This window comes from Colius striatus, chromosome 4 (assembly GCF_028858725.1).
Source record: "Colius striatus isolate bColStr4 chromosome 4, bColStr4.1.hap1, whole genome shotgun sequence".
Lineage (NCBI taxonomy): Eukaryota > Metazoa > Chordata > Aves > Coliiformes > Coliidae > Colius > Colius striatus.
Genome location: NC_084762.1, coordinates 83,104,729 through 83,117,243, shown reverse-complemented (window position 1 = coordinate 83,117,243; position 12,515 = coordinate 83,104,729). Strand labels below are relative to the sequence as shown.

Below are 12,515 nucleotides of genomic sequence, written 5' to 3'. Positions count from 1 at the left end.
GGATACAAGAGACAGGGAAAGCACATTGGCATGGGCTTTAGCATGAGATAGTTTCTTGACATCCAGAGTCTTAGGCCAACATCTGAAATCCCGTGTGGTTTAATTTCCCTGCTATTATTTGCTGAGCTAACAGTACACCCTACTCACACGGCCATCATCCCTTCCAGCACCTGAGCAAGCAGAGGCTCCCATCTGTGCCCCAAACATCCTGCTCGGGGCTTGCCACGCTCTGCCCAGTATCCAGGCTGCCGGTGGTGGAATTGAGGGCTAAGGAGCAGATGAGATGAAGTATCAAGGCGCAGCAGCAGGGACAGTCTGGTGCTCGGGCAGCTCCTTACAGACCTGCCATTTGATCAGCAGCTTTTGGTGTCTGACAGACCCCAGTATCCACCCGCTGCAACGCAGAGCCTGCTCCCGGAGGATGCCACCCACACCGCACCCCGGCTGGACCCAGCGGCGGCGGCCAGCGCCGGGTGCCCCGGAGCTTACAGCAGTCCCAGCGCAGCCGGCTGAGCAGCATCCTTCCTCCCATCTGCCTCGGCCAGCGCTGAGGCGGCAGGGTACCGCGGGCAGCCGCGGCCACCGCGCCCTGCGGCACCACGAAGGGCGCCCGTTCCCCGGCGCTTGCTAACTGGGTTTCCCCCACCTGGGGGGGGCTGCACCTGCTCTCCCCACACGCTCCCAGCCCCGCAACACCCCAAGGCACCTCCAGCCCGGCGGCGCCGCGCTCGACAGGGGGCAGCAGCGGCGGAAAGCCAGGCCGACCCTGTCCGCGACCGGCGGGCAATAGACCCCCGGGCGCCCCGTGGGCATGGGCCTCCCCAGGCACCCCCCTCTCCCGTGCCACGACCAGCCCACCGCCACCACCTCCCGTCATCCCGGCAGCGGCGCCCCCCGCCCGCCGGGTTATGAATGGGTGCAGCGGAAGCCCCGCCCCCCGGACGTGACGCCCCGCCAATGGGGGCGCGAGGCTGCGTGGCTGGATGAGGTCAGCGCGGCGGGGCCGGGGCGGTGCGTGGGGGGTCGGGTGAGGCGGGGGTCGGGTCGCAGCCCGCGGGCGGGCGGGCAGGCAGCGCGGGGCAGCGCAGGGCAGCGCGGGGCTCGGCGCCCGCTGACCGCCGCGGCCCGGGGGAGGCGGGGAACGGGGGAGGGGCGAGCGGCAGGAGGAGGAGAGCGAGGAGGAGGAGAAGGAGAGGGAGGAGGGTCCTCGGCGCCGCCGCCGCCGCTCCGTCCCGGGGGCCATTCAGCGGCAGCGCGGCGAGGAGCGAGCGGCGCCGGGGCCGGGCGGGGGAGGGAGGCGCGCCGTGCGATGCAGGGCTTCGTCAGGCTGCGGCGCGGCGGCCGCGGGCTGTGAGCCGGCGGGGCCGGGCTGGAGCTGGGCCGGGCCGGGCCGGGCAGGGCTGGGCTGGCGGCGCGGGGAGGGGAGAGGAGGGGCGGGCGGGCGGGAGCGTGGCGGAGGAGAGGGCAGGCAGCGGCGGGAAGGCGGGAGCGGGGCTGCCCCGGTGCCCGCCCCGCGCGGGGGGCCGGCCCCTGAGTGCATGCGGGGCGCCCCGCCGGGCCGCCGCCGGCCCGCCGCCGCCCGCCGCCCCTGAGAGACCGGCGGGGAGAAAGTTGCGGCGGTCGCCCACATGCGCGGCCCCGGTCCGCGGCTTGGGGAACGGCGCCGAGCGGAGGTGGGCGAAGAGAGTTTGAAGCGCTCGCCGGCGGGAAGATGGCGGAGCGGAGCTGAGAGCGGCGCCCGGCGAGCTCGGGCTGCCCCCGCCTTCCTCCGCAGCCCCCCGGACCCCCGCCGGACACATGCAGGCCAAAAAACGCTACCTGACGCTGCTCTCCCTCGGCGCCTTCCTCACCCTGGTGGTCTACCTGGTAGTCGTGCGGCTGCAGCCGGACCGGCACCCGCCCCACGGTAGCCGGCATGGCCCGCCGCCGCGCCCCGGCGCCGAGCGGCCCTGGCCCCGCTTCCCCGACGCGCTGCGGCCCTTCGCGCCCGCCGAGCGGCCGGGACCCGAGGGCGGCGGCGGGCGCGTCTCCCCCCGGCAGCGGCGGGACGCCAGCGCCGGCCTCTACCGCGGGCGCCGCTGCCGCATGGAGTCTTGCTTCGACTTCGCCCAGTGCCGGAGGAACGGCTTCAAGGTCTACGTCTACCCGCAGCAGAAGGGGGAGAAGATCGCCGAGAGCTACCAGAACGTCCTGGCTGCCATCGAGGGCTCCCGCTTCTACACCTCCGACCCCGGGCAGGCCTGCCTCTTCGTCCTCAGCTTGGACACGCTGGACCGGGACCAGCTCTCCCCCCAGTACGTGCACAACCTCCGCTCCAAGGTGCAGAGCCTCCACCTGTGGAACAACGGCAGAAACCACCTGATTTTTAATTTATACTCTGGCACCTGGCCCGACTACACTGAGGATGTGGGGTTCGACATCGGCCAGGCCATGCTGGCCAAAGCCAGCATCAGTACTGAAAACTTTAGACCCAACTTTGACGTTTCTATCCCACTCTTTTCTAAGGATCATCCTAGGACAGGAGGGGAGAAGGGATTTTTGAGGTTTAACACCATCCCTCCTCTCAGGAAGTACATGTTGGTATTCAAGGGGAAAAGGTACCTGACGGGGATAGGGTCAGACACCAGGAATGCCTTATATCACGTCCATAACGGAGAGGATGTTGTCCTCTTGACCACCTGCAAGCATGGCAAAGACTGGCAAAAGCACAAGGATTCGCGCTGCGACCGAGACAACGCCGAATACGAGAAGTAAGTGAGCGGTACCCTTGCCCCACGCGTGCGTCCGCGGGCCCGACTCCGCGAGCAGATGCGTGCCGAGGCGCCGGCAGCTGCTCGCGGGACACGGGAAAGTCGCGATCGCTCCTCGGGGTGGGTCAGGCGCTCCTCGGGTGCCCTGCGAGGCTGCCGGCGGGCTCGGCGCCGCCTCGGCCGGGGGAGCTGCCAGGGAGGTGTCGAAGGGCTGCGCAGCGTCCCTCGGCCGCGGCGGCGTTGCTCGCCCCGGGGGCCGATAGATAACTCGCCTCCGCAGCCCTTTGGCTTCGCAGACGCGGACAGATGCGAAGGTGCTGCTGGAGGGCGATCGGGCACAGCCCTTCGTCCCTCCGATACCCCTTGGGGTCGACACCCTGCACCTTCTCTGCCCCGAGACAAAGTTTGTACGAGTCCTCAGCGCTCCTCAGTGCGCGTGTGAGCCCAGCTTCTGCGGCGAGTTAGTTGCTGAGGGCGATTGTTGGGATGTTGTCTGCAAAAAGCACTGCCTGGTGTCTGGCTGGTGTGTCTGTATCTCCACAGATGAGGCAGTAACTTGCCTCACCGTCTTTTTCCTCTCCGTTCAAACCAGCACAGCATCAGTAAAGAAAGGAGGAAAAAGACACGCTGATTGTTTGAGTCCTGTGTCTGAGTTTCAGATTTTTTTACGCGTGAGAGGAGACACTGGCAGTATGAGCACAGCATGTGTTTTCTGTGGATGCCTGGTTTCTTGGCTTTCCCGGATTTTTGTTTTTATTTGTTGGTAATGTCACTGTGTAGCCAAATTTTGTGTCGCTGTGGTGCTGCCTCTGTCTTCCACTCTGCTTTTCAGGTTTGTATATATAGCTGCCGGGGAAAACGCTTCCTGGGAATTACCTCCAGGACTGCGATGCTGACTAAGGCGTTTGCAACTGGTTAGTTCATTTAAACTGCTACGTTTGCTGCAGAGTAGGTGTCTCTATGTGAAGTTTTTCACATGAGAATGCTTCCTGTGTAGCAGGAATTAAGATGCTGAATTAAAGCAGAGGAGCCGTATAGCACTGAGTAGTGTGTGGTGGAGCTGCACTGAGAGCTGCCAACGGCTGGAGAGGTTTGTAATGCACAGGGGAACGTGGGTGGAAAAATACTCCTGGAGAGCAGTCGGGAAGAAACTACGGTGGCATTACTGCTGATCAAAATTTCCAGCTGGCTGCCTTTTTGGCCACCGAAACTAGGCACAGGGGGTTGGGTTGGGAGAGACCGGGAAGGTCAGCACCGCAACGCGGTCTGCCTGGGCGAACCCTGCTCACCCTCTGGTTACTGTAAATCTGCCGCAGAGGGGGAGGAAACAGCAGTGCGAATACTTGGTGGACTTTTAATTCCATTTGCTTTCAGAAAACTCACAGGCAAATGGTGAAATGACGCACACGTGGAAGTGATCAGTAGAGATACTAAGCTAAGCTCATGTTATTCGTAACCTGGGAATCCTGTTGGCTTGTGATCTTCCTGAGGGAATATTTTTCGTGGGGGGAGAGGGAGGGGGACAGGGAAGTAGAGGGGAGACCTGACAATTGTAGCCTTGCACACTGCGCTAGTTTTTGGCATAGATCTCAGCAATTGGAGCTAATTCACAGATAGGAAAAGTCCTGGTTATTTGCTGCCTTCTACAGTGTGTATACTGTCAACTTGTCATAAAAACAAACATACCCACCCATGGTTTGACGTGACTAGGGCCATATTAAATTTTTTTACAGCTGTACCTTTTGGTCTAATAAAAAATAGACTTCTTGCCATAAGTTCTGCCCCTCTTAAAGTGTCTTTGCCACTTATTTTGTAGCAAGGGGTGTAGATAACCCTCAGGAGATAATGGAAGCATGAACTCAACCAGTACACTGTGCTAGTCATACAAAAAAACCCCCATACTTGCTGCTAAGATGCAGCCGTGTCTGGGGTGGTGTGAAGAGACTTCAACCCACGTTGCAGTGTTGTTTATAAAAATGGGAAGTAAAAAAAAAAAGATGTTTATGTGAAAATAAGATTACTCCAGGAGTTGAGGCAGGCTGAATCCGTGGTTGGGCTGCTGAGATGAACTGTGTCTCTCTCTGGCGAGCAACTGCGAATGCTGGAGCTCTTCAGCCTGCGTGTTGCCGCGGTGAGCGCACCTGCCAGCGTGTGCGGCCGCCCCTTGGCATGCTGCCTCTGTGCCTATTCGCAGCCAAGGATGCCATCTGCTGATCTCCCGGTACTGTCTCCTGCCACGACAAACGTGGACCGATCCCGGCACTCCGCTCTTTTTGTAGAGTCCGAGGAGGTCACATCCCCAGGGCAGCGTAATGGTAGTCAGCAGGGTGAAATGCTTCTGTGCCGGTGTGTAACCGAGGTGTGAAAGCTGTGCAGAGCAACATCTGATTATGAATGAGGTGGTAGTGTTTGGGAAAGAAATGTCTCTAAATACAGCTCGTCCTTAAAAACTGTGCCGCTTTTCCCATCCCCTGCTGTGACACGCTCTTTCACTTTATGTGAAAGGCAGGAGCTTGAGTGCCCTGGCCATGGAGAGCTGGCTCTGAGATACTAGTCCTTGCCAGGGTGAAATAGGAATGATTAGCACTAGGTAGAGGCCTTGCCAAGCTGGGAAAATTAGGTGATTAGATTTATAAAACATGGTAATCTCATGTCAACAGGATGATAGTGCTGTGTTACGCTTGGTGGCACTGCGTGTTGCAAGTTAGTTGTGATGGGGCTTCATCTACGGTGCAACATTTGGTGTTGGGTTTGAACAAGGTCCACCTGTCTGCAGGATACATTGTTTCCTCTCTGGCAGATTGAAAAATCCAGGAAAGGTGACTTTTTGACCTGTGTAAAATGCATAGAGTATCTTATTTCATTTGGAGGGGAGAGAGAAGGGTATGTGTGTATTTGACCATCTCCCTGAATTCACTCGAAGATACATCTGTATGTTACAGCTAATTAATTTGCATCCCAGTTATACATTTCAGCAGATAAAGCTGATGCAGACTGAAATGAATTGCATTATCATGATTAGACTACTGGCAAACAGGATATAAAGCAAAACAAATAAAAAACTCTAGTTTCTTAATGGTGCCCTTGACTGTCAAAGTTGGCCTTTGTCACCCAGCATGAGGGCGGCTGGGTTTTCTGAATTCCTCCGTAGTTGGATGTCAGCATCAAGCTTTCTGTTTCACAAAGGGTTAAATGAATAAACAAGTGCTGCTGCTGAAGTTTGAAGACAGCCTCTTAAATATTAAATAAGAGTCTAAATATATACATATGTACAGTGTGTTTTAAACAAAGGCAGAATTCACGTACAGGCTTAACTGGTTCCAAATAATTACTTTTTGGAAGGTAATATAAACGACTGGATACCGAAAGAAATGGAAGAATGTGATGTTCTAGTAAAGCCAGATGCAGGGAAGAGATTTGCACCAAGCATATAATGAGAGAGTGATGGTATCCAAAAACACAAGGTCTGTCAAAAGCTTGTTTGAGGAGGGTTGTTGCTATCTGTGTGAGATAGCTTAAGTTAATGATGATAATGAAACAAAGGGGTAAAACAAGGGTTGAAGAGAGTAAGAAGGGGAAGTGAACAAATAATGCGTGTTTTGAGAAATGTGAGCTTACAGGGGAGGACAACTACTGTTGTGAGGCGTTCTTTATAGACTTAAGTGTTTCAACTAGTCAGTACTCAGAAGGTCTGTGTGATCAAGACAGAGCTGGGAAAGGCAGGCAAAACTTGCAGGGCCTCACAAGGTGGGACTAGTTCTGCAAGTGGAGGTTGAAGGTGTGTGGTTGAGGAGAAGCCTATGGAAGGACCTACCTGGGGCTACTGGGTGCTGGCAGAGAAGGGACGACCAGCAGCATACCACATGCTTATGCCTGTGAGACATTTCTGCAGGGCACACAGCAGCACTGAGCAAAGTCATTGTATGTACTTTTACAGGTGACAGTATCCAGCTGACTGTTGTCATTGATCTCTGGTACCCAGAGATCAGGTTTACCTGATGTGCACTCTACTGGTGGAACGCATGTCAATCACGGCTGAACCTCCTACCCATGAAAATGCCGTCCTGAGCAAAGGTTACACTCATGCAATAAGCACAGAATGGCAAGAAAAGCAACTTTTAGTTTCACTTCCTTTCCACTAGGAATGAAACACACATATAAAAAAAGAAGTGGAAGAATTAGACACTAGGGGTGACTGCTGCTCGCAAGGTTGGCAGAAAAATGTGAAGTGAGGCTTAGGCATGCCCATCCAATGTGATGATAATCTAGACACTGCACACGCATGTATGTGCGTGTTCCAGAATTCTTCTGTTCTCAACATACTGAGCTTTAGTGGATTGTGTTAGAATGTAAATATAAATGCTACATTTAATCACTTCCTGAATTGTTTTTGGAATTGTTTAAAAGCCATTGTAAGTCATCTCCTTTGCATCTATTTAGGACATGGCTGAGAAATCACCCAGATTCAGAGTGACTGTTGCCCAGGACACCTGAAGTGAGATGGCAGTGAGGCCATGTATCTTGTAGATCACCCAGCTTATTTGGGGAGCTTGGATGAAGCTCAAGAACTACTGAGAGAGCTTGGGCATTTTCCCAGAGTATCTTGGCTCCTGCAGAGACCTAACCCCACCAGACTACTTTTTTATTTTCATATAAATTTTCAAGAAACTGAAATTTAGCTGTTTTACAGTATGTTGATTCCAAAATACAGTAAGCAGGTAGATAACAAAGCTTTAATGTGCATCTGAGAAATATGAGAGTTGCTCCATCTTGTTCCTTCTCCTGCTCCCTGTATGTATAGCAAGGTGCCCTTATAAGCCTGTTGATGCTGATACAATGTGAGTAGTGCCTGGGAGAATAGGAATGTCCACCTGGGAGGCTCTGGGCTGCTGCCCTGGCAAGAGCATTGCTGAGCTCATGGCCAGTGATAGCAGTCCTCAGCCTGAATGTTTGAACCAGGCTCTTCTCTGTGGGTGGAGGGGTGGAAGCGAGTGGATGCATGTGCATGAATGTGTTCCCTTGTGCGGGTGTGTGGGGTCAGGCACCGGCAGAGGAGCCCACCCTGCCCGCAGGCCTTCAACCAGGTGCCCTCCTAACCTCAAGTAATTAAGTTTTCTTGTGGGACCAGTTATTGTTATAATTGCTTGCCCCAGGCTTTTTTGTGTCTTTTGGTGACAAAGCATTACAGTAGATGGCTGCTCTGGTCCAGAGCAGACGTTTTCTGTGTGCAGAAATGGAGATGAATGCAATTTTCACAGCCTGAGGGGCTCTGTTTCTAGTTTTCCTTCCTGGGAAAATTATTCTAGGATAATTTATTGATAAATAATTATCACTTGAAGAGATGCTTGGTCATAGAACTCAAACAACAACAAAAAAATCATCTGAGTGATCATCTTAATTTTAAGCCAAGTTAATCCTGAAAGAGATTTGAAGAATTTGTTGAACACAAATCAGAAGTGAGCTAAAAGTAGTGTTTCTAGCTATGTGTTTGAGCAACGTGAAGCCCTGCTGTGCCCCTTAGCAGGAATGTGCTGCGAAGCATCCATCTCATGGTGCCCCTGCCTTCTCATCTTCCCTGGCTGGGCATTTCACAGGCAAACCATGACTTGTGCAGGACTTTTTGTACCAGCCTAAAGTGCACTTCACTGAAACTGCTCCTAAGGGAGAGGGATGGCCAAATTTGGGGTTCTCTTGGATGCTGGGTGCTGCTGTCTGCTGCATTGAGGATGTTCTCAGCTTTGCACTTGTGCAGCTCTGAAGTGGTACATCTCCCTGGGAGGATGAGGTTGAACAAGAGGAATTTCAACTTGAGATAAGCCTGAGCAAAAAAGGCTACTGGTTTGACTCTGCTGGAAGTAATCCTTCTGCCCCACATACAGCCCTGGAACAGCCCACTGGAAAGTAAACCAGCAGCCGCTTGCGGGAGAGGGAGGTAAATGAAACTGGTCGACACGAAGCACTTATTTACTCAACAGATGTGAGTCAAGAGAATGTGCTGTAATCTGATGATTTCTGGAGTATTATCTGTGATTGTTTTCCCTTTCTCTCTGCAGGGTTTCTTTCAGAAAATCCATAGAGTTTTGTGGTCTTGGGTAAACAAACCATTTTTCTAAACAGCAAAAAATAATCAGTAGGTCTGTAGGTAACTCTCTGGCCTGTGAAGGGAGTTAAATGCTGTGTTCCATGCTGCTGAGGTGACTGACTTCTCAAGGATTTGGCTCTATCTAGATGATGATCCTGTCCCATGTCTTATGGAGATTGGTTCAGCCCGTGGAAATGTGTGAGTATAACTTCAGATTATATTTGAGGATCTGCAGCTTTCCACGTTGCCAAGTATTTTGGAATTTATAGGTTTCAGAAGCTTCTTAGGATCTATACTGCAGAGTAGCTTCATTTCTCCTGTTCATCAGCTATGCTGTGCTTTCCTGCAAGGTGTTGTGGTGGTCTTTTTTAATCCAAATTTCAGGAGGAAATGGGACGTGTCATCACCACCTTGCCCTTGATTTAGGAGCCACATCTGCTGATAAAACTTATCCCCACATCTCTGGGGCAGCAGGGGCCTGTGACATTGGTCGTGCACAGGGGTGGTTAAAGGTCCAGGCCAGAGGACAGTGGGGGTCACTCATTCTTCTACTTATGGAGCAAATAATAATTTCTAGCAGTTTCTACCTGTATGTTGGAAGAAACCAAAGAGGATATTTAGAGCATTCACTGTCTTGGTATTGCAGTGCAGGTGCCACGGGGCCTGGGAGGTGGTTTGGAAGCAGAGATGAGAGATGAGCACGCTGTGGTGCTGCAGGAGAAACTAGTTTAAAGAATGAATTCCAAATGAGAACAAAAGAGAGGAGATTTGTTTCACATGAAAAGAGGGAACTAATGCTTTAAGAAATAAAGGCCCTATCTCAGTGAAGTGTTGTGCCTAACTGCTTTGCTGGGAAAGAGCTGGTGTTAGTGCTGCCAGGCTGATGGCTTTCCAAATGTAATTTGACTTCCTAAATTGTTATCGTTTCTTAGAATAAGAAAATGTAACCATAAGCCAGTCAGGAGGGTTAGGCTGTCTCAATGACAACAGAAAGAAGATGCCATTTTCTTTGAATATCTTATATTTTCCTGGCTCATCTCTCCTATCACCTCTTGCTGAGATTTAACCCCAGTTTTTCAGGTGATGTAGTTCTGTGTCCTCAGCAAGGATGCAAATAGGGTGCTAAGTGAGTGTTCCCTGAAAAGTGGTGAATTTGGGATGTTTGTGTTGGCTAAATCAAGCTCCCTTTTCATATCCCAGTAGGACAGTCTTCTCTGTGCTCCTGCAGTCCCTGGGTGAAGTGTGGTGCTGGCAGGGCTATGGCAGGAGCTCCTGCCTTCTGTTGCCTGGAGCACACGTAGTCTTGGGACTGCAGTCTGACTGCCAGGATTGCTACTGGCCACTGTGGTTGTGTTTCCACGTGCCTTTAAAATGGGAAAGAATACCTTGGCTTCTGTAAGCATGTTTAGAGCCTGCTTTAGCACTTCATAGTGTTTTAGAGAAAGTGCTCTTTAAGACAGAAACATTCATCAATGTTTTCTGTGTCCCCTTCTCAAGAAGTATCAGTAAGTGACTTTCTGATAGAAGATGATAGTCATCAGGAGCAGCATAAAGCAGCTCTTCTCTGTGTGTATGCGAGAGGAAATCCCCACAGAAGCTTTTTGGGGGTTTGACACTTGTTTTAGGTCAGGATACGTGGTCATGTTTGGTATCTAAGCCTTTTAACTCTCCTTGCTTCACACAGATGCTGATGAAGGCCAGCACTTTTCCAGGTGCTGAAGCTCTGCTGTTTCTGATCACTTCTCCAAGGGCTCTCACGATGTTGTTGGCAAATTCAGTAAAGCTCTTCTGCCTTAAGTTGGGGTTTTTTTCCTTATTATGGTTTGTAGTCCAAAAATACATGAAAACGAAATAATTCCTAGGTTCCTGAGTGAATTTCCCGTTCGTTCACTTTTTTCGCTCTAATATACACTTTGTGTTTGTGAATGAAACAGAATTGGGGCTAATTTAGCTGATTGGCTGCAAAACAAAAGTATTCAATGCTAAGAATGGGAAATGAGAAGGCCTTTCTGAAATGTTACTTCTTTGCATAATTGTAATAGATTATAATTATACAGTTGGGAGTTCAGCAATGGATTTGCTGTAAACACGGTCATGGGAAATGTCTCGTCGCTCCCTTGTGTCAGTTTGAGCCCCAGTGCAGTCCCCTCAGTGACTGTGCCAGCATTGCTAATGACATTTTCTCTTTGGACAGGATGGTGTGTTACAGAAAATGCTGTCTCCAGTTCCATCCCCCTGTGCCAGGCTCCTCCCACAAAATTACCACTGGTCGATATAGCCTTGTCAGGCTGTTGACACAAATCGATGAGATCAATCATTCTTCAGCTAAACAAAATTGAGAGCGTGATGCTGACGGGCTGTGTGTAGCACCACTGGCAGTGATTTCTAAATGGAAAATGCGTATAACATTTGCAAAGTGTATGTGGAGGGACCTGTCCCATTGCTAATTAGTTCACTGAGGCTGTAAAAAGGAGCACGGTATAACTTGTTTCCTACAGATGTGGTAAGTGTTATGACCCCACAGCTGTCAGGCTGATGGAGAGCATCACCTGCCCAACAGTGGTGCCAGAGAGGGGTGAATGTGGCAGAGTTCAGTTAGGAATCTTGATTTTCTTCATTCTCATGGAAGATCTTGACTTCTGATACTTGTTTTTGCCCCACAAATAACTACAGGTACTTTATTGCAATACTGGCATTTCTAGTGCAATAAGGTAGTTCAGTGTGTAACTTGAAAGCCCATAAAATTATTCTTGCTGTAGTCTGCAAGAATTAAATCAGAGACTGGTTCTAAAAACCAGAATCTTTATCTGAAGGGAAGGACAAATCTTTGTTTATAATGTCTGAATTTATATCTCTGAAGGCTTCTCTGGGTGTGTCTGCTCATAGGCTCAATCAGCTGCTTCAGGAAGATAAACACATAAATGTTTCATCTCCTTGATTTGCCACCAACCATTGTGCTGGGTGCTAGCAGATTTTTCTTTTAATTAAATATAATTTATGTAATCCTAATGGGAAACATAATTATAGGATTTATTTTTTAATACTGTGATTTCAGAATTGCTTTATAAAGAAGAGTAACATTTCACCCTTAGGGCCTGTTTAAAAATGAGCAAACAATATAAAAAACCCCAAAGTACACTTTGCTAAAAGTAATAAATCTCAGACAAGAAGCAAAAACAAAGCAAAAAAGCATTTAATATGTTGGAGCTGCAATAAAGCTGAAAAGTAATGATCGGGAAGTTCATTCTGCAAGAGAGTGAATGCATTACGAATTTGAGGAGACACCTATAGCTTGTTAAATGTCAGCAGATTTTGGCATAAGCAGTAGAAAACTGATCAGAAAATGTAAAACATGTGACTTGCAGTTCCGTGTGTAAGGTTGAAATGCAAGAAAGTGCTTTGCAAGATCAGGGTCTGAAATCACACGCTAAACTCCTTCAGTTTCCGGTCAGAGGGATTTGAGTGTTTCATTAAGACATGACTGTAGTCTTGGGGAGGGATTTATTGTACTGTGAAACCTTTGCACAAGAAGCTATGTATGACTGTTTAAAATAATTTAAAACAAATAGCCTCCCTTCACCGTGCCACTCTCCTCTCTCATGCTTTTTTTCCTAAAACCGAAAGGTAAGGCTACTACTTGAATTGTAATGGAATAATATATCAAGCGAGTGATCACATCAGGC

General features: G+C 50.5%; 1 protein-coding gene across 1 annotated transcript in view; it reads left to right on the top strand.

The window, feature by feature from the left end:
- Positions 1-1,537: 1,537 nt before the first annotated feature.
- EXT1 (exostosin glycosyltransferase 1) overlaps positions 1,538-12,515 on the top strand; it is a 177,364-nt gene continuing 166,386 nt past the window's right edge. Inside the window, exon 1 of the mRNA XM_061994862.1 lies at positions 1,538-2,750. Within this exon, the coding sequence (XP_061850846.1) occupies positions 1,798-2,750 (953 nt within the window). The 5' untranslated portion in view covers positions 1,538-1,797. The remainder of the gene's footprint in view (positions 2,751-12,515) is intronic.